This window comes from Mustela putorius, unplaced genomic scaffold, assembly GCF_011764305.1.
Source record: "Mustela putorius furo isolate JIRA1106 unplaced genomic scaffold, ASM1176430v1.1 tig00003846_pilon_pilon_pilon, whole genome shotgun sequence".
In the NCBI taxonomy this organism is placed as follows: Eukaryota; Metazoa; Chordata; class Mammalia; order Carnivora; family Mustelidae; genus Mustela; species Mustela putorius.
This window is the reverse complement of record NW_025421999.1, coordinates 12,301,945-12,329,452: the sequence shown is the minus strand read 5'-3', so window position 1 is coordinate 12,329,452 and position 27,508 is coordinate 12,301,945. Positions and strand designations below refer to the sequence as shown.

At 38.7% G+C, this 27,508-nt stretch overlaps 2 protein-coding genes and 1 long non-coding RNA gene across 5 annotated transcripts in view; 2 read left to right on the top strand and 1 right to left on the bottom strand.

Moving 5' to 3' along the window:
• The window catches only part of LOC106003899, a 34,420-nt gene extending 31,996 nt beyond the window's left edge, over positions 1-2,424 (bottom strand). The window contains exon 1 of the long non-coding RNA XR_001176648.2: positions 961-2,424. This is a non-coding gene — a long non-coding RNA (uncharacterized LOC106003899). The remainder of the gene's footprint in view (positions 1-960) is intronic.
• Positions 2,425-2,585: 161 nt separating this feature from the next.
• ZBTB10 (zinc finger and BTB domain containing 10) overlaps positions 2,586-27,508 on the top strand; it is a 36,807-nt gene continuing 11,884 nt past the window's right edge. For 2 of the 3 annotated variants that reach the window (XM_045063174.1, XM_004774227.3), the window contains exons 1-2: positions 3,683-4,768; positions 15,027-15,912. In XM_045063174.1, coding sequence (XP_044919109.1) covers positions 3,788-4,768; positions 15,027-15,912 — 1,867 coding nt within the window. In that variant the 5' untranslated portion in view covers positions 3,683-3,787. Of the gene's footprint in view, positions 2,860-3,682; positions 4,769-15,026; positions 15,913-27,508 lie in introns of those variants that run through there. The other variant, XM_004774228.3, reaches the window with a different exon arrangement.
• LOC123387171 (protein SPT2 homolog) lies at positions 3,246-3,782 on the top strand (the record flags this gene model as incomplete). Its single annotated transcript, XM_045063131.1, has 1 exon — positions 3,246-3,782. A coding segment is annotated over one exon (537 nt), but the record flags the coding sequence as incomplete, so codon positions are not given.

Sequence of the window (27,508 nt, the reverse complement as noted above, 5' to 3'; positions counted from 1 at the left end):
CAGATGACACATGTCAATCCCACAGACAGAAGCATACGCCATTGTTCCTAGAACCTAAAGAGTCCAAGTGTCTCTACCAAGGCAGTAAATGACAGTCATGTTGGCCATCAAACATCAGCTGACCAAGGTATAGGATCTCAGCCTCAGAGCAATTCTAGTGGGCCAGTATCAAGATAACCTACAGCACTTTTACATAGCCTCAAGTGAATTTAGGGGATAAATTGGTTGGGGAATGCCCCATTCTTGAGGGGTTCCCCTGGTAAGCATAAGGGGGAATCCCCTTAAATATGGTAGAGCCCTCAACTGCAAATTTAGGGGCTAAGGGGAGAACAGATCCCTGCTTGCTAGCAGGAGACTGGAAGGGGTGGGGGAATTCTTAAAAACTCCATTTACACAACAGGAGATCCCCTGTTACTCAAAGTTCCCTCGTAGGGCTGTTTTTGAGACATTTGTGAGCACTATCTTCTACTTTGCTTCTGATCCATCCTCCTTAGGGTTCAGAGAAAGACAACTGAATATATATTTATACAGAAAAAATGATAAAAATATAAACACATACAAACACCACACAGTCACACTATTTGGCTGTTAGGAGTTCAGTAGTCCTAGAATTTAAGTCATTCATTTGTACCATTTTAATCTAGTGTTCATTCCTAATTAGTTCATGTTTAAATATAATTCCAGACAGAAAATAAGATGGATTTCACAAAATATAAGGTAAGATATACGTCTGAGAAAAACACAGTCCTGACACAGTTCACACCATTAGGGATTCAAACACTTTCGGTGACTCTGGTGCTGCCTGAAAGCAAAAATAGTAATACTAGCATAAACTTTCAGAGCGCCTATTAGGTACTAGACATATAAGATACATGAAAGCAAAGACATGCATTTTACAGTTTGGGAATGAAAACAATTTGTAAAGTTGAAATAAAAATTCGTAAGTCCATTTTCACTTACCATTACCTTAATCCTTAATCCTAGATAAGCAATTAACTTCAGTAATTCTTCTCTCTTTTTATAGTGGAGGCAGTGGTGGTCAAAATACAATAAATAATGCATTTATTTGCAAAGTGCCTGGAATTGAAAAAATGCATTAAGGACAAAGTACGATATTATTATAACATTTTCCCATAAATTAATATGGAAACACATATTATATGTGACCAAGCAGGCAGAATCATTTTTCTTCAATGTACAAATTAGGTCAGTGTCATGATTCTACTGTCTTAGATTTCCCAACTACTAAAACAAAGCAGGACAAAATGAAGAAAAAAAAAAAAACCACAAACAGTAACAATCTGAGGATTTATATCAGAATTTCAAGCTGTTGATCACTGGTAGGCAGATAACAATATGATTATTACTGGAAAAATAACTCAAAGCCAATACCTTTTTGTGGCAGGTTATCAGCAGCATTCTTTACATTAAAATTATATTTCATCTATAATATAAAACTAACATTTTCTTGATATATAATACTGTTTATTTTCATAGATATTAAAATTATAATGAATTAGGCAGAAGTTGCTTTGTATAAATCTGTACAATCAACAGTATATATGAGTCTTGATGTGCATGAATGTGCTTATCCACTGAAAAATATTACTACTAATGGTACTTTATGTCTGAGAAAAATCTGTTTGTTAAAATTAATCTTGAGAAACACACCATATTCCACACTCCACATTATATACTCAAAGCTATAATATCTATCTCATTTTAGAAATAGAAATTTCAATAGAACAGAATCATAAAACTAGAGGGCCTAAAAATTGTAACACATGCTCTTGATTAAACATATTACTTTCCTTTAATACATAATGCAGCCTCTAACAATAATCTGTAGGTGTAAAAAGTTTGTGCATATTTTTTTTCTTTGCACATCCCAAAGTATTTAACGTAAAAAGTATACCCTGTCATATAAACGTCCTTTTCCCCTTTTTCAACAGTAATTATCTTGAATATATTTCATATTAGTTTGATTTAAAATATTAACAAAAAAGTTAAAAAGCCTCGCCATAGGTTGAAAACATCTTTTTTAAACCTGAAATAGGTTTGAATAAAAAGAACTTAAGATTATTTCACATTTTAAAATAGTAAAACGAGTCCAAACACATTAGAATTTTCTAAACTTAGCCTATTGAAATTTCAGGAATAGGAGTATAAGGGCTCTAAGTTGGACAACCTTTTTCTGAAAAACTCGACCAAGATTAGGAGTTTCATTTCCAGCTCAGTTTGTTCTTCTAATCATTCTGAATTCCATATGCCATGTAAACAATTAAAAAAATAAATCTCAATAACTAATTCTTGTTTTTAGATACACAGTCCTTGGAGTCGCACACAACGTCCGTAGAAACAGACTCCTCCCCGCTCCTGGGGAAAACCCTGCCTAATATTTATAACGTTATGACATACTGTAATACTCACAAGGTGGTTGTAGAAGTATAAACACGACTGGAGTTATCTGATTGGCTGGTGGTGATGTAACACCCATGTCAATACTTCCCAGTGAACGCACGTGTTCGACCTTTTATTTAAATTTCCATTTCATCACAGCAATAAGACACTCGGGGCGGTGCATTTTCTGTGAAATGATTATTGCCTTGGGCCCGAGGTGCTGCCTCGCACACACAATGCTGCAGACAAGGAGGTGTCGGTGGTTGTAACCTCCTCGCGTGAAAGGCACCGCCTGGTCCAGTCTTTGTGAAGGAACAAAATAAGTTCACTTCCTTGGGCACCGCCACCCACCCCTAGCAAATGACAAGGCTGGAGCGCAGCAGCTCCCACCGCACAGTTATTTCCAAAGTCCCAGGTGAACTCGTGGCGAGAGAAGGAAAATGTGCGTCCCGGGCGCGGGTAGGTGCTTGTGGGCAGCGGGGAGGCGGCCAGACCCTGACACTCGCCAGCTGTTTGTCCTCCGCGTAGCCCGGCCCCGGCCGCACACGCCCGCCCCCTCCCCGAGACCCCCAGCCAGACGCTCGGCCTTTTGTCCCCCGCCCCTCGGCCGACTTCCTTCCCCCCTGGCCGCACCCCCGCCCCCAGGCCGGAGGCGCGGCCCAGCCCCTTTCCTGGTCCCCTGGCGCCCCCACCCCACCCCAGCCCAGCCCCAAGCCCATCCCCCCTCCCCCAGCCCGGCCCCCACCCTTTCCCCCTCCAGCGGTTACTGCTACCCCGGTGCATTGTGGGCGCACGGTCCGTTGTTCATTTGCCATTCGACCTCCGCCAGGGCCTGGTCGGACGGAAACGCTCCGCCGGCTTTATTGTCGGTTCGTTATGTGGCGGAGCCCAGCAGTTTAACGTGCCTCTCGCCCTCAGCGCCTGGGAAGCGGGCGACGGCGTCGGGACTCCTCGGCGCACCGGAGGAAGGATATCTGTTTGGAGGGTCGGTGTGTGCGCGCGGCTTTAAAGAGGGGCAGCGGAGGGTCTCCCCGCACTCCGCCTCTCAACTTCGAAGGCCCCACGCGCCCCCGGCTCGCTGCTCACCTCTCCGCCGCCCGCCCCCTTCTCCGCGCGGGACGCTGCCCGGAGCACAGCGGGGCGGGGGTGGAGGACAAGGAGGCGGCCGGAGGCGGCGGCCCGGCGGGCGGCGGTGGACGCGTGAGGCAGCCCCGGGAGCGAGCACGAGCCGGGCGGCCGGGCGGGAGGGCGAGGCCGAGCCCCGCGAGACCGGAACGCCGGGGGTGGGGGCGGGGGCGAAGCCGAGGGGGAGCGGCGGGGAGCGCGCGGGACGCGGCCCGAGGCCGGGCGCGAGCCGGGGCACCGGGCGGCGGCGGCGGCGCGCGCCATGTCGTTCAGTGAAATGAACCGCAGGACGCTGGCGTTCCGAGGAGGCGGGTTGGTCACCGCCAGTGGCGGCGGCGGCGGCGGCAGCTCCACGAACAATAACGCTGGCGGGGAGGCCTCGGCTTGGCCTCAGCAGCCCCAGCCAAGACAGCCCCAGCCGCTAGCGCCTCAGCAGCTCAATGGGCGGGGGGCCGACGAGGAAGTGGAATTGGAGGGCCTGGAGCCCCAAGACCTGGAGGCCTCCGCTGGGGCGGCCGCCGCCGCCGCCGAGGAAACCAAGGAGTTGCTGCTCCCCCAAGACGCGAGCGGCCCCACCTCGCTGGGCGGCGGTGGCGCGGGGGGCCCCCTGCTAGCGGAAAGGAACCGTCGGACTCTGGCCTTCCGAGGAGGCGGTGGCGGCGGGGGTCTCGGCAACAATGGCAGTAGCCGCGGCCGCCCCGAGACCTCGGCGTGGCCCCTGAGGCATTTCAATGGGCGAGGGCCAGCGGCTGTGGATCTGGAGCTGGACGCGCTGGAGGGGAAGGAGTTGATGCAGGACGGCGCGTCCCTGAGCGACAGCACCGAGGACGAGGAGGAGGGGGCGAGCCTGGGCGACGGCAGCGGGGCGGAAGGCGGCAGCTGCAGCAGCAGCAGGCGGTCGGGCGGCGATGGCGGGGACGAAGTGGAGGGCAGCGGTGTGGGAGCTGGCGAAGGAGAGACTGTCCAGCACTTCCCGCTCGCGCGGCCCAAGTCCCTAATGCAGAAGCTACAGTGCTCCTTCCAGACCTCTTGGCTCAAAGATTTTCCCTGGCTGCGGTATTCCAAGGATACTGGCCTTATGTCTTGCGGCTGGTGCCAAAAGACCCCTGAGGACGGGGGAAGCGGGGACCTTCCTCAAGTGGGGCACGATGAGCTTTCGCGAGGGACCCGAAACTACAAGAAAACCCTTCTTCTGAGACACCACGTCTCTAACGAGCACAAACTCCACGAAGCCAACGCCCAGGTACAGTATATCCTGCTCCCTACTTTTTCAGATCTTTTAGGGAGAGATTTATCAGCCAAAAAGCGACACACTCTTGGGTGAAGGCATCGTTCCAGTTGTGGAATTGCAGGGAGCTGTTGCGTGGGGGTTTAGAAAGCCTGGGAACAAGTTTTCAAAAGTAATCTGTGTTGGGAGGGGTGGGGAATGGAATGACAATTTTCTAATCGTGGCGCTGAATTTATTTATTATGAGTCCGTCCTTTGCCCATCAGAATTTTTAAGAAGTATAAGAAGGCGAGGTTGAAGGTTTTAACTTTAAAAAAAGTTGACTTGCGGTCAAAAATTTTATTAGCTGTGATTTTAGAAAAGCTGCCTTGTGTTTCATAGACTTTCAGCATGCTGATGGAAGTCAAATCTGGCATTTAAAGAAAGAGTTAAACAATTTCCTTAAGCTTTGATGCAGACCCTTTCAGGAAAACATTCAGCTGAGAAAATTCTATATATCAGGTCTGGATAATGTGAAATGTGAGCGCAGTATGTAAATGTAGAGGAAGCTATTTGGATAACACTCCTTGTGAATAATACTACTAAATTCATCTCCCTTGAACTTTTCTCTTACCAAAGACATGGCTTTGGTAAACTATTGTAGTTTTTACTTGTTTCCTTCTACCCAGGTTTTTGTGCTGAGATTTTCTGTAATCCTCCCTTTTAGGAAAAAAGTTTCTTGTAAATGCAGTTTACTTTAAACTTTGCATATTAAGGATGTTTTGTGTGATTTTACTTATATCAGGTAGTAGGCTGGTAGAGAATATTTCCTAAACTCCTTGAAAACAGAAGTCCTTAGTTAGAAAACAGGCTATACTTCAGTCCTTACTTCTTGATTTATAATTTCCAGTTTAAAGATAGTAGGCTTACCATTTTGGTAAATCCTTTTTTAAGCTGAAAGAGATGTTGAGCCAGTTCTTGTTTTAAGTCTATTCAGACAACCTGTATTCTTTTGTATTGGTAAAAAGTCACTGATTATAGAATGTCAACTTTCAGATGTGATACCCTCTGCATGTTTATTGGAGTGATCTTGCTGTTCAAAACACTTGCGCTGGAGTTAATTAGGTGCTATCCAATAACTCCATTGCACAGTAGTTTCTCAGAAGTTAACTTTAAAGCATAAGGTTATTTTTCCCATGGGAGAGTGGTAATAGTTTCTGCACAAATTTGAGTTGCCTAAGCTCTAGAAGGAAGGTCACTTAAAGATGTACAATCCCAAAAGGTTAAGTAAATTGTCCTAAGTCTTAGAGTCCTTGATGACAACTGAGACAAGAGCCTATAGGGAATGTTGTAATGGAAAAAGAATGGCTTTTGGAGTAAATCTGGGTTCAGATCTCAAGCTTTCTGCAATTACTAGCTTTGTGAGCTTGGGTAATGGAGTGAAATATAACTAATGTTTCCTTGTGTTCTGTATGCCAAGCACACGTTACCTTACTATGCAAAGTAATTATTTTATTTTATAGGTGTAGAGTTGGGGACTTTAAAGAGTTAAGTAAAACGTTGTAAGATGATGGAGGTGGGGGACTTGTGAAAATGAAAGTGTACTTTCCTAAATAATTAGGTTGGTTATTCAGAAAATTCTAAAAAGAAATATTCTTAATATACAGTGGACCAGTTACTCTTATCAGCATAGTCTGTCCCTGTAGGCAAATCTGAGTGGGAATGCAAAATATAATTAGCTGCTTAGTGAACCTGAAATCAGAGGAAGGGGAATTAGTTGGATAACCTTATGATAGTCTTAGAGTGGTGTATCCTTCTCCCCTAGGCTTATCTGGATCAGGGAATTCAGTCCCTAGGTAAAACGTTTTCTAAACTTGATCTCTGAATTATTCCTCCTTTTCTCTTTGCCCCCCTCAAAAGTCCCCTTTTTTAAGATATCATGCATGCCATCTTTCTCTTATTAGGACATTCTCTTATTAGGCTGAAGACAATACAATTTAGTAAGTCGTGTGTCTAAGGTTATATATTGGTTTCTTTGATTAGATTCTGGATGTTTCTACTCTGAATTGATCCTAACTTCTCTGTTTTCATTGCAACGTCCGTTTGGGGTGTTAACCTTGCTGTTGACCCCAGGTACTACCAGCATATCTTTGTCTTGCTGATTCGAGTGACCTTTTCAAGAATTGACTTATTCATACGGGCAGAATTCAATTAGGTTTTTTTTTTTTTGGTTTTTTTTTTTTTTCCACTTTACCCTGTAGCTTTTGACTACCTGTAGGAGGCAGTATAACACAGTCTGTAAGAGCATTCTGGGGTTGGTTTAAGGTTAGGGGGACTGAATCCTAATCCTCTACTTTCTGGGCAGGCAAATGAGTTTAACTTCTAGTTCCCCTATGTATGCAAAGTATATGTGCCAGCATGTAATGACTTAAATGCTAGCCATTATTATTTATCACCAATAACTACAAGTTTTTGGTAGCCTGGTACCTCGTGTGTCTCAGTGTTAAACCAATTTTGATAGTTTTGCCCACTTCATCTTACGGGATCAATCCTGATTTTAGAGAATCCTAAATTTTCCTTTTCATATCTTTAGAGACTTTGGCCATCCTGTTCTTTAAACATTCTGAGACTTCTCATACATGCACATTTTTTCACTACTTCATAAGAATATCTTGCATTAGCTTTGTTCTATCTTGAAAATGAAATGAGAGTTCTGTAGTTCTTCAGACAAGAATTCAGTTTGAGCCTAAGGGTCGTTCACACCCTTTATTCCCCTCAACTCCTCTAGCTTATTTAAAAGAGGGATGCTTTTTGAGAGGAGGTTGGCCAAATCTTAAAGTATCACAAGTGTTACTTTTCTTTCTTACTTACACATTCTGAAAGTAAGAAAAGTTCTTTTTCATTAAGTCCGGGGTGGCCAAAGAATTAAAACACATTTCTAGAAAGTTTGCTGTTCTGTAATATTGCTCATGGCAGAGTCAAAATAGACTCTCAGAATCTGTTCTGAGCCTTCTATTTCAGAGAGATTCTTCTATTCTTCATAAGGATGTAAGGGGTAACATAACATACAGTTTTTATTTTAAGTAGTAACTGCCTTCATCAAGGAAAGTTAAGTGATTAGGTTATACAGGATTTGACCATTTAGCCTAGAGGACTTCAAAATTGCTTTAACAGTGGTTACCACTGTATCTCGGTTCAGATCACTTTCTACCTAATTGTGAAATTTTCATAGCCTAAATTACATTCTGTCAACTCTTTCCAGTTTACTAAATCTAAAACACACCATCAGATGTATTGCTGTAATTTCATTAATCTTTCTAAAAAATAAATACTGAATTTAGGTTAGTGATCTGATAGACATTACCAATGAGAGTATGTTGAGGTCCTCAACTAAAGCAAAACTGACAAGGTCTTGTCTGTAACAGCCTTCTTTGCATTTGACAAAGATAAGGCTTAAAGGTTTTTTTGTTTTTCACAGTGTAGGAAGAAAGGCTGAAGAACCTTTCATTAAGAAATATTAAAGATGAGGGGCACCTGGGTAGCTCAGTAGGTTAAATGTCAGGCTCTTGATTTCAGGGTTATAAGTTAAAAGCCCCCATTGGACTCCATGTTAGGTGTGAAGCCTACTTTAAACAACCAACCTCTGACCCATTAAATAAGCATTTTGTATAATATATAGGGTCTAACATTCATTATGTTTGATTTGTTAAGCTGGTTCATTCCCCCCCCCCTTTTTTTTTTTACCTTTTTAGTAGTCTTTGACAGTACCCTACAGTGTGTGTAGGATTGGTTTCTTTCTCCCTCTTAAATTTACTTACGTGAGGTAGATCCAAAGCACTGGAGCTAAAACCTATAAATCAGACATTTTCTCTGCCCTCAAGGAACTTGTAGTCTAGTGAGAAGAGGCAGACATAATAAAATGAATAGGTATCTTTTTAGAAGTGTGTTCGAGTTACGGGGAAAATGCAAAAGGAAGTCATCAATTCTGCTTGTGAAAAGTTGGGAGAAGCTTGTATAATTGGCTCTTGAACTTCATTGTGTTAAATGAATAGGTGTTGAACAGGGAGGGGTGAGCATTCCAAGCACTGTGATTGGAAGCGGGATTAACAAAATAAAATTGAGAAGTGGATAATTCGTTACTGAGCAGGATGAAAAATCAAGTTTGAATAGGTAATAGACTATGCAGGGTCTTTTGTCATGCTAAAATGTTTGTATTTTATTCTGTTAACAAATGGGCAAATTGTTTAGCAGTGGTAAGTGGGAGGATCATGAAATATGTTGCTGTCATAGACACTTGCTTAATGCTTGTGTGTTTTGAGAAGAGTGCTGGAAATAAAGCATATCTTTGGTATCTAAGATTGGCTGAAGGTTAAAATTACCTGAAGATTTCCATTCCACCACTGATGTATAGAATTAGAATTTCCATTTTCTTCAAAAATTTGGATTCAGAAGTGGAATGATTTTATTCTTTAAATAAAGTGTTCCAGTGGGCAGCTGCAACAAAAGTAGTAAAGATTTCTTTTTTAAGATTGTATTTTTTTATTTGAGAAGAGAGATAGCACAAGTGGGGAGGAGAGGGAGAATAGGGAACCCAGTGCCAGGGTCTGTCCATGACCCCAGGACCATGACCTGAGCCAAAAGCCAATGCTTAACTGATTGAACCACCAGGTGCCCCAAGATTTTTGTTTCTAATGCTTTCAGTTTACACTTCCATGTTTCATATTGGAAATGCCTTTTTATCCATTTATTGAAAGGATTGTAATTTTGAGTAGATAAAGTAAATAGTAGTTGTTGATTTTTTTAGCTAAATAGTATTTTCTTAACCTTTTTGGATTGACAACACATGAACTCACTGTTAGCAACTGAAATTCTCTCTCCAACTCTCCTTTCATAAGGGTGGGGGAGATTAGGTGATGGTCTTGGGTTCTCTGCTGTTTGGGGCATTATCTAGCTGTCCAAGCTAGAGTGCTGAAGACTGACCCTACAATACCCCCACAGTATCTAGTATGTTCTGTTGATTTTTATCTTCCCAGATATTTTTCCAGACTCTGACCCATTACCCCTCCCTCCATTAACATTTTGCGTCTTAAGTTAGTTAAGGTCCTGGTTTCTTGCAAGTATGTAGCACTATTAACAGTACCTTCACCTGGGTCACAGTATCTCTAGTTTTAGTTCTGTGATACTAGTTCCCTACTTGGCTGTCAAAACCGTCTCTTATATTTTATAATCCAATCAGATGTAAGGCACCTGTCACAGTCATTTTTAATCTGGGGGGGAATATGATTCCCTTGAAAACGGATGGAAGCTATAGCCTCCAAAAATATTCATAAGGGCATTAATTGCATTTCTTGGGCTTTGTGGTAGGTCACCTTGAAGTTCTTTCATAAATCTGGAACTGTGAGGGTGCTGTAAGACCATCTTGTTACTTTTTAATGCTGTTACATTTGCTTGGAATGCTCATCCTCCCATCCCATTTTTTTATCTTCTAAGACTCTGCCCAGGTACATCTTCAAACCTCCCCACCGCGCCCACCACCACCACAAATAACTGGGCTAGGTAGACTTTCTCTCTGCTCTCTTAACACCTTTGACACTCTTGAGTACCTTGAGTCTTGCACTCTAGTGGTCTGAACTCATTTTGGGTCTACAGTTGTAGAACTTGCCTAAAGTAGGCATCCACTTTATGCGTATTAAATAATTGAGTCAAGTCATGATTTTTCAAGCTTTTCAGCAACATTTTCCTCTGTAAGTAAAATATTTACTATTATTATTATTATTTTAGTTTTTCTGGAAGTAAGTTTAAAGATGCATATTACGTATATATTTTCTTTTTTATATTAATTTTAGAAGAGTTGATTCTAAGGTCTCTTCCAGATCTGAAATCATAATTTTACTTATGGGCATCTTTACAAATAAAAAAACTTGAAGACTTTTCAGATTTATAGAATCTTTGATGTAACAGTTTGTCTCATTTCTGAAGTCTGACTATCCTTTTTTTTTTTTTTTTTTTTTAAGATTTTACTTGTCAGAGAGAGCTTGCGTGTGCACATACAAGCAGGGGGAAAAGCAGGCTCCCAACTGAACAGGGAGCCCAGTGCAGGACCCAATTCCAGGATCATGACCTGGGATCATGAGCCGAGCCTAAGGCAGATGATTAACCCATGGAACCACTGAGGCGTCGCTCAATGTCCATTTTCTTAAAATCTTGTTTAGCCAGTTTAGATGAATGTCTGGGCTATGTTGTGTTTTCCATTTTGGGAAAAGGAACAGAAAAGTTTCCCAGCATCTGAAAAGACCAGTTCTAGAAATACTTAAAGCTTTTCATCAGTGTATTTTTTATATCTCAGTGAATTCATCAGTATACTCAGTGGGCATTTAGAATGTTAAAGAAGGAACCAGAGGCAGAGATGGCGTGAGTTCCTTTGAAAACTGCTTTAAGATTTTTAGTTTATTACTAAGATTTTCTTTTTTTTTTAAGATTTTATTTATTTATTTGACAGAGAGAGATCACAGTAGACAGAGAGGCAGGCAGAGAGAGAGAGAGGGAAGCAGGCTCCCTGCTGAGCAGAGAGCCCGATGCGGGACTTGATCCCAGGACCCTGAGATCATGACCTGAGCCGAAGGCAGCAGCTTAACCCACTGAGCCACCCAGGTGCCCCTAAGATTTTCTCAATATGTTTAGTTCAGCAAATAATGCCAGCTGTTTGTTTTAATGTTATGTCCTTATTTAAGCTCTAATTTACCCAAGTGCCCAAATAATACTCTGTTTTGAGAGTACACATACTCTTGATTTGAGAGTACACATACTCTTGACTTGGAAAGCCTTCATTTTAAAGAACATATTTAATAGGTGCTACAGAAATGAGGCACAGTCCTCTAATCAGTAGCAAAAAAGAAATTGGTGGTGGTGCTTATAAAAGCAAGGAACATTACTATTCTTTTAAAACATTAACAAGAAATAGTGGTTGAATAGTTGTGGTTGATTTGTATATTTTGTGTTAAAATAGAATGGGCAAATATTTTGGTGGATAGGCTGTTGTCTGAGTTATTTTTAAAAATTAGGACATTTGGTCTGATGATGGCTGAGAACTTCAGACTGGCCCCCAAAATGCAGAACACAGTGACCATCGCCTAAAATGACTGTATAGTTAAGACACAGCCGCCTCCTCAAAGATTTGAACTGCCAGATTTATAAACTTTAGGTGGCTTCTTGATTTGCAAATGCTAATTCACTGCTGTCACAAATACTTCATTATGTGCTGCCAAATTTTGATCAGTGTTTAAAATTTTGCTTCTTCCAAGTGTATATACTGTTATTGCAACATCGGAACTTTGAACCAAATGAGCTTTGCTGGACATGTATGGCATGCATATAGCAATGCTTAGTTTCAGGCCTGCATTAACAGAAGGTTCTTCAACTTTGGATGTTTCTTCATTGAGTGGAAAGCATAAGCAAATTAGTAAAAAGTCTTATTCAAAGGGACATCAAGTAAATAGTACTCTTTTACAGAAATTGATACTGTAGCATTAATTGTAGTTTTTAGTATTGATTTAGATCTTTATATATTCACACATTTTCATTCCCTTTTGGTAAATAGTTTAAAATTTCACATTTAAAACATACTGGTTTATGTACAAGCTCCAAGGTTAAAACAATGTCTTTTTTAATCTCACTTCCTTCACTTCACACCTTCAAAAGCAAAAATTTGGGACTAGTGAATTAATTTGTTTTGCTTATTTCCCTTAAACCTGCCAGTTGTTCATGAAGATTGGGTGTTTGGTAGGAGGTAAGAAGGCTAATTTAGACCTTGAGACTTGATAGATAAGCATGGGGGGAGTAGGATATTACAGTACTCTAGGGCATTATGTCTGTGAGGCACTGAGAACTAGTAGACTGCCAAGGGTCTTTTGGAAATGAAAAGGAAAATCTCTACCTCCCATGCATCATTCTATAGTGATCATATACCCCAGACTTCCAGCGTTATCTGTACTATTCCATTACCCCTGTGGGAATACTGAAGTGGCCTGGAATTCTAATATTTGGTTTTTCAGTTGACTTCTCATACTTGAAAGCAACACAAAAATTCTTAAATGGATCACTGACCTGGTTTAGTTTCAAGGAAATTGATCTTACTTTATGTGTGGCCTCTTGTGTTCAGTACTTTGACTTAACCTACTGTTTTTGTAATTTAGCCATACCTGTGTGGGATTAAATGGAGTTGTGGGATTGTTTGGGAATCTCACCACCAATTAAATTATCCACATGAAAATTCTTTTGCAGTCTTAACTGTGTTACCAACACCTTTCAGTTTTTTTCTTAAATTCTTCCTCTCTCCTCTTCTCCAAGCCTGTTTTCTCAGCGTGTTTTACAATCTAGTATGTACCTTCTCATGTTTTTTTTTCCCAGAGTCATGGATGTTTGTTATTTACAGAAATGGCCTGTATTTAAATTATTATTTTATGCAAAGAAAATATGAATTTTTAATACTTCAGGGCCAGGAGTTTCAACCATCGTTTCTACCAGAAATATCTAAGAACATTTTTGACTGAAAAAAATGATTACTTGATTTCTCTAACAGCCATTATTGTTTGTTTGTTTGTTTTTTTTATTTATTTTTTTTTTTTTTTTTTTTTTTTAAAGATTTTATTTATTTATTTGACAGAGAGAAATCACAAGTAGATGGAGAGGCAGGCAGAGAGAGAGAGAGGGAAGCAGGCTCTCCGCTGAGCAGAGAGCCCGATGCGGGACTCGATCCCAGGACTCTGAGATCATGACCTGAGCCGAAGGCAGCGGCTTAACCCACTGAGCCACCCAGGCGCCCTGTTTGTTTGTTTTTTAAGATTTTATTTATTTATTTGACACAGAGAGAGAGAGAGAGAGAGACTGTGAGAGCGGGAACACAAGCACGGGTGGGTGGGAGAGGGAGAAGTAGGCTTCCTGCCAAGCAGGGAACCTGATGAGGGAGGTTCTTGATCCCAGGACTCTGGGATCTTGACCTGAGCAGAAGGCAGATGCCTAACAGCTGAGCCACCCAGGTGCCCCTCTAACAACCATTATTAAAGTGTGCTGTTGTTCTATGGGAATTACCATAACTTAAGAGATGCTAAACAGAACTATAGTGAATACTTTTCAGATTGATAAGAAAATTTACAAACTTTAAAGACTTTTTTTTAGTTCCAGGGTGCCTAGCTGGCTCACACGGTAGAGCATGTGGCTATTCATCGGGACTTGTAAGTTCAAGCCCCACATTGGGTATAGCGATACTTAAAAAAAATAAAATCTTTTTAAAAAAAACAATACATAAGAGAATTTTGAGTTCAGGAATTTTACTTTACATTTAGTATTTATGCCCCTAAAAAGACAATAAGACATTTTGAAAGTTAATTGGGAGGGCGCCTGGGTGGCTCAGTGGGTTAAGCCGCTGCCTTCGGCTCAGGTCATGATCTCAGGGTCCTGGGATCGAGGCCCACATCGGGCTCTCTGCTCAGCAGGGAGCCTGCTTCCCTCTCTCTCTCTGCCTGCCTCTCTGTCTACTTGTGATCTCTCTCTGTCAAATAAATAAATAAAACCTTTAAAAAAAAAAAAAAAGAAACTTAATTGGGAAATTATATGGCTGGGTATTCCTATAGTTGAAACACATTTTCTTACCTGGGTCTTAACTTTATTTTTAGATTTAATCTCATTGACCTATTTGATTGGATGTTTGCCAAGACTAAAAATTTACCTTTCTAGTACTGTTAAATAGAATGAAGTACCCAATATTATAACTTAAATATTTTATAATTCAGTGAGGGACTGTTGCATTCTTATTAGTTAGAGATAAGGCAAACTAATTTGATTCCTATAGATGAAAGTTTGTTTTCATAGGAAAGTAATTGCTATTTTAATTTTAAATAATTCTGGATCCATGTTCTTGGCTTATACACGATACATGCTATTTTTTTTTAAGATTTATTTATTTGTTTGTTTATTTATTTGAGAGAGAGAGAGAATCAAAGAGCATGAGGAGAGAGGTCAGAGGGAGAAGCAGATTCCCACCAAGGAGGGAGCCCAATATGGGACTCAATTCCAGGACTCCCAGGATCATGACCTGAGATGAAGGCACTAAGCTTTTTGCACTTTTCTCCTCTCAGTAATTGGAATTGTGAACACTACAGTGTCAATAAATCATGATTGCTAACAAAGTACTGCATTTGCTTAACACTTTTTAAAAAGTTAAATTGATATTTTCCTTCATTTGGGGATTTGTAAAAAGTAAATAAAATTTAATACTAATGTTTTCCATCCAATTACAGGAGACAGAAATACCATCAGAGGAGGGGTACTGTGACTTTAATAGTAGGCCAAATGAGAACTCTTATTGCTATCAACTGCTTCGACAACTAAATGAACAAAGAAAGAAAGGTATTCTTTGCGATGTCAGCATTGTGGTGAGCGGAAAAATCTTTAAAGCTCATAAGAACATCCTGGTTGCAGGCAGCCGTTTCTTTAAGACTTTATATTGCTTTTCAAACAAAGAAAGCCCTAACCAAAACAATACTACCCATTTAGATATTGCTGCAGTTCAAGGTTTTTCAGTCATCTTGGACTTCTTGTATTCTGGTAACCTGGTGCTCACAAGCCAAAATGCCATTGAAGTGATGACAGTGGCCAGCTATCTTCAGATGAGTGAAGTTGTTCAAACTTGCCGAAATTTCATTAAAGATGCCTTAAATATAAGCATTAAATCAGAAGCTCCAGAGTCTGTAGTTGTGGACTATAATAATAGAAAACCTGTTAATAGAGATGGTCTGTCTTCATCACGGGATCAAAAAATTGCCAGTTTTTGGGCAACTCGGAATCTTACCAATTTGGCAAGTAATGTAAAAATTGAAAATGATGGTTGTAACGTCGACGAGGGCCAAATAGAAAACTACCAAATGAATGACAGTAGTTGGGTCCAGGATGGTTCACCTGAATTGGCTGAAAATGAATCTCAAGGTCAAACAAAAGTGTTTATTTGGAATAATATGGGCTCCCAGGGAATTCAAGAGACTGGCAAAACAAGGAGGAAAAACCAAACTACAAAGAGATTTATTTATAATATACCACCTAATGAAACAAATTTAGAAGATTGCTCAGTGATGCAGCCACCTGTTGCCTATCCAGAAGAAGATTTATCCTTCATCAAGGAAGAACCAGGTAAATATTTTATATACAAAGGTATCTCACTTTTCATGCTAATTAACTATGATTAATTGGATATAATTGGTTGGATATATTCGAGGTATATTTGTAAAGTATTTCTTAAACTATGGAAGTAATACACAGATACTAAATTTGAGTGTTTATAATAGAAGGGAGACGATAACTCAAACAATAATGTAATTTTGGTATGTTTTTTCTTTCTACATGTGTATGTGAGTTTTTCAAAGTTGGTGCTAATAATCAGGTATTTGCTTATTTATGGCGTGTGGACTCGTCTTCATTTATAGTTCTTTGACTTCTCTGATCTTTGGTCTCTGTAATCACTTTTTTTGTACCCCAGTACTGCAAAAGATATAATGTAATCTTAGTTAAAATCTTAGTTGTAATATATAATCAGTTTGTCATTTCAGAATATTTTTAAGACCTAATGAACATTTTGTATCCCCAGTTTGGGGTGGGCTTTTGGGGTAATTAAACATTAAAGCGTTTTTTAGAATTTTGCAAATGACAGTGGGATTATTCCAATTTGTTTATTAGACCTACTGTTCTTACCATAAATCTTACAGAAGCTGAAATGTTTTAAATTTGTCCCACTGTCGCCTCATTTTCATTCTCATTAATGAAGACAGGACTCTGGGACATTTCTCCTCACTATGTAACTAAAAGAATATATACAAAATCTGCATGTCACAATTGTACTGTGGACTTTTTTTAATGGGTTTTAATGGGGTGGGAGACCATTGTTACAGTGTATAAATAGAAACATTTGAAACTTAATTGCCTTTGCTTAACTTAAATGTACTTGAAGAGTATTTCAAGTACTGTTGATTTGAGGTTTTCCTGTGCAGACCCCAGACTTAAGGTATATGTCTACCACTGTCCCATATTGAATCTATGTGTGTTTGGCTGCCTCAAAGCTCTGTAACTATTCAGTGTCTGATTTACATCATGGTGATGATCTAGGGATGGAATACTTTGTTAAAAAGAATCACTGTTTCTAGTTCTACAGGACAGAATGCCATAGTAATCCTATGAAATGGTTTCTCTGGCCTTTTAGGTGTGGATTTAGTTTCCATTGGTTTTTGGATTTACTTAGATGAAAATAAGCATACTTGCATAATGAATATGATTTAGTGATCTTTTCCCTCATACTTGCTGACTGTTAAATAATTAAATCCTCAGAGGCAGTTTCTTTCAAGTATTAAGGGTAGATTTTCATAGCATCGCTTTATTTTGGCTTAATTTTTAATATAGAAGACCTTGAAATTCTCAAAGATGAGCTACATTGTTTTTCTGCTGCAGAGATTAATCACTTTATAGTATGGTGGGAACCTTGTGTTTTTTTAAAATACACACATGCACGTGGGCACACAGATAATTTAAGGGCTAAGCATGTTTTGGGGGTAGTATTGGCAAAATCTATCAGAGCTAACCCTTTCTTAATGCCACATACAATTGGAATAATTCAAAGGAAAGCACTACTATTGAGCCACAGTGCGTAATTTACAAACTGCCTTTTTTTTTTTTTTTTTTTTTAATTTATTAAAGCACAAGCTGGCAGAGCGAGAAGGAGAAGTGGGCTCCCCGCTGAACAGGGAGCCCGACATGGGGCTTGATACCAGGACCCTACTGAGCCACCCAGGTGCCCCTACAATGCATACTTTTAAAAAACAGCATTACTAGCTATTGTTTCGGCAAGCACCCCCTCAGCTGAGTTTATTGATTGAATAGATGTATCATAAATTTCTGGCAGTACAATATGCTTTCAACTTTACCTATTATATCTTACAACTTAGAAAAATTCTGTCACGTTAGGGGTATCACTTTGGTGTCTGAATCTTGCCTAACTGACATTTTATCAGTGATAACACTATATTGCAGCTGTTAAACTTATTGCAACTTCTCAGTGCCTTTAAATCCAACGTCATTGAGTGCCAGGTAATAGGGTTTCTTACAAGGATATTATGATTAGGACATAATATGATACAGAGCAGGGTTTGGCAGATTTTTACTGTAAAGAACCAAACAGTAAATATTTCTGGTTTTGCTAGTCATAAAGTTACTTAACTCTACCACTGCAGCCCGAAAAGTGGTCACAGACATTAAGTATACACAGAAGATCATGAATATGCTTCAGTAAACCTTTATTGCCAACCCTTGGTATAGGGCAGTGGGTCTTTATCTTTCTTGACTGCATATTGACATTACTTGGGAACTTTGAAGACCATGATGCTTGGGTCTTTGCAGTAGAGATTGAGTTAACTGGTTCTGGGATGTTGCCTGGTTGTTGGAATATTTATAAGCTCTGTAGGTGGTTACACTGTGAATGAAGTTTGAGATCCACTGACAAAGAGGAAAGAGCCAAAACTGAGTCATGATTTGAAGGATGAGCTCTGTACTTAACTGTGTGACTGTGACCAAATTAACTTAACTCCAGTATTCAGTTTCCTCATCTTTAAAGTGTGGTACTTATTTTAAGGAATTAATTAAGAAAATGAAATGACAAAAGCACAACTGTCAAGGTCATTATAGATCCCCCTTAAAATGGAAGATTTGAGATTATTTAAAATGAGTTTTCCAGTGAAGTATGCTTTCTACTAGATTCTAGAAGTTATTTTATTTTGAGCCAAAATTCGTTCTTTTAAACTTCATGATTCTGCCATTTTGAGTAGTATAATCTGAGCCTAACCTATTGACCTGATAACCAACCCTTCAGATATTATAGATAATTTATTAAACTAAGTGAATTCCTTATGCATTCAAGCCCCTTTACCATCCTTCTGACAATCCACCTGTTTTTTGTTTTTGTTTTTGTTTTACCCCAGAAATTTTGGTGTACAAAATTAACTACAACTCTGGAGGCAAATTCTAACCAATATAGAACACAGTGGGTCTGTGTTGATCAAGATTAAGGCCTGTTTCAAGGTCATTCAGCTAGTAAAAATAGAGGCAGGTTTCATGTTTAAGACTGGCTTACATTAAAACCTTGCAATTAATGAACTGGTAGACTCAGTCTTTTTTAAAAAAAAAAAAAAAATTGGTCCCTTAAAACCACAGACATTTTTATGAATTGCACCATCATTGGTTATACTTTGATTTCCACTTACTGAGAAAATACTGATAATGTTCAGTGATATAAATGCTTTTAAATAAATGTAAAGTTCTGTAGGCAAATATCTGAAAAGACATACTATGAGCAATGCTTGGCATATTTGGACTTGTGGATCCCCTTAAGAATTATGACTTCCCCCAGACTCTTAAGCCTAGAGTCTGGGGTGCCTGGGTGGCTCAGTTGGTTAAGCGACTGCCTGACTGCCTTTGGCTCATCCTGGAGTCCCTGGATGAGTCCTGCATTGGGCTACCTACAACGCAGGGAGACTGCTTCTCCCTCTGACCCTCCCCCTTCTCATGCTCTCTCTCTCTCTCAAATAAATAAAATCTTTTAAAAAAAAAGAAAAGTTTAGAGTCTGTAAACCACAGCTCTAAATAATATCTTCTTGCCACATACTACTGAAGCTCATTTTTGGATGCCTCATAGAGAAGTGTTTTAAGATACCAAGATAAGATGGTATACCCAGAAATATCAGGGATTTTATTTAGATTTTTTTTAATATATATTTTAAACTAGTATATTCATTCTTTGACTCACTACTGCAGTTTGCTTCAAATCATTTTTTATATATGAGGGTATTTGAAAGTACAGCTTAGGAAAGGTTAGACATTTCTGTCCTTTTTACTGTTCTGTTGGAGTTTATGGGAAAATTAAAACTGTCAGGAAAAAAATAAATTCTAGGTAATAAAATAGGAAAAGAGGTGTTATTAATGGGTTTCTCTGGTAGTATAAAAATTTCAAATCTTTGTTTTACTGATACACAACCAGAAAACAAATGTCTGCCAAATAAAGTATTTAAAAATACGAGATTAGGAATTAAATTATAGGAGTAAACATAATACCTAAGTTGTTTTACAGAGTGTGTTCACACATGCTGTTGCTTTTAATCAGAGCAAGTCACGTGTTAATCTTACTGTTGATCTTCTGATGCTCTCGGATTATTTTCTGAATCTAGATTTTTCAGTTATGTCAGCCACACAAGTTGTACCCATTGTAAGTAATTGTTCTGCATGTGTACACATACATTTAATTTTTGCGTGCATACATAATTCATTTTGAACAGACATTTTTTAAATGACAAGAAACATCAGGAAAACAAATAAAATACAGCAATAAGGAAGTTAAGTGTGCTAGTAGAGAGTGTTATTATAGTTGTCCTAATTAAGCTTTTAATTGGCTCTAAGATGCTAAGCAGCCTCTCAAAGGAGGAAACATGCCAGTTTTGGAAGATGACAAACTTCTCTGGTACTGAATTTTGGGTTTTTATACAGTTGATACCATGTAGCATAATAAACAATATCCTCAAAAACATTTTAAGTAAACGAAGCAGTCGATTATATATTTGATTTTTTTTATCTTTAATACAAACTGATAAAATTCCTATATAGATGATTTTTTTCTTACTGTCATCCAATATTCAGTTGCAAGGTGATTTTACTTGAGCAAAGAATTTAGAGTTCTTTTATTATTTTTTTTTTAAATAGACTTTTTTAAAGATTTTATTTATTTGACAGAGATCACAAGTAGGCAGGGAAGCAGGCTCCCTGCTGAGCAGAGAGCCTGACATTGGGCTTGATTCCAGATGCAGAGATCATGACCTGAGCCAAAGGCAGAGGCTTTAACCCACTGAGCCACCCAGGCGCCCCTAAAAGTTCCTTGCTTTCATCTGTACTTCTGGGGAAAACAGTGTTAAAACATTTACAAATTGTTATTAATCCTTACAAGTAGAGTTGAAATCGGGTTTCAGTTTACAGTTTCAATTTGTATATTTGCCTTTTGGTTAAAAAGCACATAATTTGAATATTTGGAAGACAACCTTGAACAGAAAGCCCGAGATAAATATCTTTAAGATATCCTAATGAGTCATATTTGAAGCAATGAATTATTCTATTTATAGTCAACTCTTTAGAGTTCTATTCAGCACTTTGGCTCTTCTATGTTTTGGATGATAATTGATACTTGACATTACTTTCAGATGTTGCAGAATCCTAAAATGCTTTCTAAATGATTAAATTTTTATAATTTTGAAAACTGGCCATCACATTTGAGACTAATATTTTGACCATGTCCTATAAATTTACTGTATAAACTATTTAAAAAATGTTTAAAAACCATGGAACTTAGCTTTGTTTAAGATGTGGGCTTTCAACTCAGTTTTACTTGACTGTAACTAGCCTTGAGTGTATCCCACATTATGACACTAATGGGCAGAAAGAAAAATTTCATAATTCTGGCATCTTGAGTAAAAACTATCCAGAGCTTTTTCTTAATCATTTTGGCAACAAAACCCAATCCTCAGCAGCAAAACCAGCTATTTATATCTTTTACTCATTTCTTTAAATGTGAATATTCATGTTTTGTGCAGAAATACTGTTCTGATTATAGGATGCTACCCTAAACCCCACTGGGAGTATTGTAGTTACTATTTTCCTAAAATCTGAAAATTACTGCATCCTATACATCTTAGTCTAAGCATTTCAGATAAATTTATGGATCTGGATTAGTTTTTCTTTGTTCTTTTATCTTAGGGGGTTCCAGATGTCCTCCTCTACCTTCCAGGCATTCTTTTGGTTGGATGTTATGAAGGATGCGCTACAAATGACAATGTTAAATCACTTTCCTTCAGAAACTGTTAAAATTGGGTATTAAATGGTAGTTTGAAAGCCTGATGTTCATGTTAAAAAGTAAAGGTCCATCAGTACTTTATGGGCTATAAAATATGCTAATACATAAGAATCTTCCGATGTTTAATCTTAAGAGGATGACAGTAGGTAGTAGGAATAGTTTTTTTTTTTTTTTTTTTAGATTTTATTTGCTAGAGATCACAAGTAGATAGGCAGTTAGAGAGAGAGAGAAGCAGACTCCCTGCTGAGCAGAGAGCCTGATGCAGGGCTCAATCCCAGGACCCTGAGATCATGACCTGAGCTGAAGGCAGAGGCTAACCCACCGGGGCACCCCGGTAATAGGAATATTCTGACATCTTTTTACCCTTCTTTACTTTTCTTCTGCCAAGTGTTCCTTTCCTTCCCTATCTGCCATGTTTATCCCAAGAGATGAAGGTACTCATTATTACCTACAAGTTACAAACACTAAAGAAATAATCTGTGTGGCCAGACCTGGTGTTGAAGAAGCCTGTGAACCAGTTTTAGAAAAGCATTTTTTGAGTTCTGCCTGCTCACAATATCAAGTTCTCTAAACCCTTCAAGTATAGATCCTTGAGAGATCTGTAAAACTGAAATTTTAATTTCTGACACCGTCTGAATATTCTGGGGGTGTCTTAAATCTTCATGCATCATTTTACATTTCCAGAAAAGTTACATTATAATCAAATGCTATTTTCCTGGGATACCAGAATATCTTTCCACATCATAATAGGAAATTTAGTAATTAAATTTTTTTTAAATCCCCCCCCCCCCCAAAAGTAAGCATCTTGCCAGATGATGTCAAGATTGAGGAGTTTCTTACCTGGAACTTGTTCATAATAGGATTGCTGTGGGGTAGAAACATACCCAGTGTCATGTGACCAATGTTAAAATAGTAAGTACAGCAAGGGGTGCAATGGGAGACTTGATGAAAGCTATATAGAGAAGGCAGTAATAAGAATTGGATCTTGTGTAGAAGTTTCCCAGGAGAGAGAAGGGCATTCACTGACTACAAGGTGGCAGGAAGTCAGGGCAAGCAGGTTAAAGAATAGAAAGAATGTAATGGGGAATGAGGTTGCGTTGATATATAAGAGCCAAGTTGTGATTCTCTTTGTTCTGCATGGTAAATTTGTAAATTTTTATATACTGAGGCCATGGGAGATTTTTTAACTAGAGATTAGTTTAGGTCTGTTTATATTTGCCTTTGGGAGACAACATTTGGAGGGTGTTCATGGATTAAAATTGGGGAAGTGATCTGGATAGACCTTTTAAGGACTAATGAGAGCAGAAATAACAGCCTTGTTTGGATAGTACAAAGAAGAAACAGTACAGCTTAGTCTAAGATGGGGCAGTCACTTGAGTCAGTGGGGTATGAATGGAAACTACTATATGTTGAGTCTCTAGGCTGCTGTAGGAACTGTCAAGGATGCTTTATGTAATATATTTATTTGTAAGTGAAGTTAGTCCAGTGAAAAGTAGAAAAAACCAGATCACAATGAGTAAAGAAGAAAAATTATACCTGCTTATGAAAAACAAAATAGTTCTGAAACTGTCTTCAGAGAAGAGAAACATGATGTTGGTATATATTTAAGTGAAAATGAAAGTGGGGAAAGATCTTACTGAGTCTCTTGAGATTTGTGCAATGGAGTTATTTCTAAAACCTCGATTTCTTTCTTCTCTCATTTATTCTTAAGAATATTTGTCTTTTAAGAAAAAAATTTTTTTAATGATTTTTTAAAAATATTTTTATTCATTTGACAGCAAGAGAAGGGAACACAATGCTGGTGGGGGGAGGGCGGAGGGCAGCAGGGAGGGATGTAGAAGCAGGCTGTTGGCAGGCAGGGCTCCATCCCAGGACCCTGGGATTATGACCTGAGCTGAAGGCAGCCGCTTAATGACTGACCCACCCAGTCACCCTTAAGAAAATCTAGTTGGTCGTCACCTGTCTCATGTTTGGAATTTTGAGAACCAAAAGAAAATCAGGGAAACCTTCCCAACTTAGTTCTGTTTAGCACTTCGAGTCAGATGCTGTGCTACTCCCTACCAGATGATCTGGAAGCACTGCTAACCTGTGATCCCAGGGAAACCTGTAACCCTAGGCACCAAGATTAAGCTCACTTGAGGACACCTAGATTTATATTCTGCTTTACATTTTACTCAGTATACTGATGTCACTTTTCATAGCAGCTTTGTGAAGTGTACAAACATTACTACTCTTTTTTATGTGAGGAAAATAAAGTTGATAAAATTTTGAGGAGTAGGAACTGAGATTTGCTTTATCATTCCTTTTCTTTCCATCACATGTTAATCTGTTTTTTTTAAATCCATGAATAAGAAGTCTTTTTTAAAAATATGCAAAATATGGTTAATCAGAATTCTTTAAAAATGAACCTGAGGAGAAGACTGCTTTCAAGGATAGACAAAAATGTGTTAACTATAAAGAACAATAATAGCTGATATCTTGGTACACTTGAGATTTTGGAAATGGTTTTATTAAATAAAGAAGTTAGTAAAGTGAGTCTTGGTTTATCCCAGAGCGTAAGGTTTATTTTTTCATTTAGCAAAAAAGTATATGAAATATCACTAGGAAACTAAATTAGAGATGGGTGTACTTCTTTGCTTTTACTTCTAGCATTGCAGATTGTGGGGTTTTGTTTTTGTTGTTGTTTTGGGTTTATTACTTGCTATGTGCCAGGTCCATAGCTTTGGTAGATCATTGTTACCTCCTGAAACTGTTCTAACAGCTCTTCAGAAAGGTCTTTTGTTGTTAGCAGAGATACCTTAGCCCTTTTTGCTAAGTTTAAGTGAAGTGAAGGATTTCTTAGAAAGGTCACAAACATCAAAAACCAAGTATAGAAGAATTTATTTTTTAATCCTATAATTTGGAGAAAAAGATAATGACCAAGAGTTACGCTTTCACTTCCTAGGGAAGCAAAATTCATTTCTATTTCAAGTGAATGCTTGGTTGCCTCATTTCTATCCCACTTAACATCAGCTGATTAAAATGAGTTTCTAGGCAGTTTGGCTGATTTCAAATAAGCTACAACAGTGATATGATGTATTGATTCCTGAGTTAAGTGTGCTATTTATGAAAGTTACTGTCAACCTGGAAGAGCTCACCTGTTCTGAGATTTGTTTTTGATATCAATAACCAAGTGATACCTTTCAAAAGAGTTGGAGAAAAAAGACACGGTACAAAGGAAGAATATATTTGTCATCTGTTAAGCTTTCAGGTTGAGGTGTTCCGTGCTTAGTGTAGGATTAAAGATCACAAATTAAATTCTGATACTTAAGGGGTAGGGTTAGGAGACAGGAAATATCTATTTTAAGAACTAGCTGAGGAAGCCTTCAACAAATCACTATAGAATGTTACATAAATAGAAGCACCCTGCCTGTATTTACAAACCCACTTGGCAGAATTTTAAGAAGTGCCCTCTGAACAGACTGTACACTCTAGAATAGTTGACTCCCCCCCCCCCCCAAGATTTTACTTGAGAGAGAGAGCATGAGCTGGATGAGACGCAGAAGGAGAAGCAGGCTCCCGGCTGAGCAGAGAGCCTGATGTGGGGCTCAATCCCAGGACTCTCAGATTAATGACTTGAGCCAAAGGCAGATACTTAACCAGCTGAGCCACCCAAGTGTACCTGGAATAAGGAGTTTTTAAAAAGATACTGGGAAACCTAGTACAGTTGTTGAATATTGATTTAAATTTATTATGGAAATATTTTCAGCTTTTCATAGGAAAATAAAGCCACTAAATTTCAGTTAATCATGTTCAGTTTGTGGTTATGTTTTAGTATTACTATAGACCAGAAAACTGAAAAAGTATTCTTTAAATACCATTAATTAAAACTAAACTGCTAATAGAGGTTGCAGAGAGAATATTCAAACCAACATTTATTTGAAAAGCATTTTGTCAGGGTGCCTGGGTGGCTCAGTTGATTAATCTCTGCCTTCAGTTTTCGGGTCATGATCTCAGGGTCCTGGGATCAAGGCTAGAGTCAGGCTGTCTGCTCAGCAGGGCATCTGTTTCTTCCTTTGTGCTCTTCCTCCTCCTGTCTCTTTTATCAACTAAATAAAAAACTTTTTTAAAAAGTGTCTTGTCATGCATTGTGATGAGTGCTGGGAAAATAAAACCTAAGGAGTATACCCCTCCTCTCAGGGGACAGGTAGAGTCTCTTTGCTGTTGCTCTTCTCCACCTGAAGTACTTTTTCATTCTCCTGACTTCGAAGCCATTTACTCTAGGCAGTAATCTCACTTCTTACTCTTAGCTTTTATTTTCCCTGTAAGGTGGTAGATGCTGTCCTTAAGTACTTCAAACTTCTTTCTATATGTTGATTGTCTTTGCTGTCGCCTAAATACCCACACATTTGCTTCAGAATTCCAGAATCCTTCTCTTTTGAATTTCTTCAGTACTTTTAACTTGTCCCTTTCTTAGTGACTTCATTTCAGCATTTAAATGTTTATTACTTACCTTTTAAAAAAATACTCTTACTCTGTGTCTCCCCCTTTGCAACCAAATTTCTCAGTTTATATTATGTAATTCTTCATCTTCTATTCACAATAAAGGCCACTCTTAGTTTTTTTACCTTGCCCCACTGATGTGCCAGTGTCACTTGCTCTGAGATCACCAGTGACCTCCTAGGTGTTCAGCATTTGTTGAATGAAAGTATTGAATGTTTCAGGCCCTAGATTAAATTTTTGGCAGCATTGTTATGATGGACTACTTCTTGAAATAACTCTTTCCTTAAAATCTGTATCATTTTCTGGTTTCTTAAATGCTAGGATTCCTCAACATACTGGTCATAGTTTTTTTCTCATAGTCTCATCTGTTTAATTCCATGGCCTTATTTACCACACGTATTCTGACAGCTTATTTTTATCACCAGTTTAAGCATTATATCTGTATAGCCTTTGGTGCCTATTTCCCCAATTCGGAGCTTAAACAAACAAACAAAAAAAATTAAAATTTTGAGTGTTTGTTACATACCTGGTAGAGCTGAGTGCCTTTCTTTATTATCATTTGGTCCCTGGATAATAATAAATATAAAGTGCATAGATCTTTCCCTGATAATTTCCCTACTTTATAATAAAACAGTTCTCAATCTTTAGTAAGCATCAGAATCACCTAGAAGGCTTTATAAAATGCAGATTTCTAGGCCCCACTTTCACAGTATCTGATTCAGTAGGTTGGGATGGGGCCTGAAATTTTACATTTCTATCTAGCAAGTTTCTGAATAATGTCCATGGTGCAGATTTGGGAACTATACTTTGAGGACCACTGCATTTAAAAAGCAAAATAACCTGCTTCACAACTGTCACACTGCTGGGATATGGCAGAGCTGAGACTTGATCCCAGGTAGTATCTAGTGTTTACCCATTTAACCTGCTAGTCCCACTCCAAACATATAAACTCCTCTTTGTTAGGTGTGTCAGACTCAGTATCTTTATAACTACCTAAAACTGGTCCTCTTTCATTAGTATTAGTATAGGAAGGAAGCTTCCCTCATTACTTTCAAACCCTGCCTCTCCCATATTCAGTCTCACCAAGCACTGTCAGTTCTTCCACAACTACTACTACCATTTGCTGTTGCCATCAACCAAGTCAAGGCCACTATTGGTTCTCATCTGGTTTTCTAAAATAGCTTCCTAACTAGTCTCCCTGCATCTACTTTTGACCTCCTTTAATCATTCATACAATACCAGGCATAGTCTTTTTAAAAGGTAAATGAGATTAATACTTTGTTTAAAATCCTTTCACTGGTTTTAGAGTAAAGGCCAAAATCTTTACCATGCAGTGGTAAAGATCTTTACCGGCAGTGCTCTTAATTATGC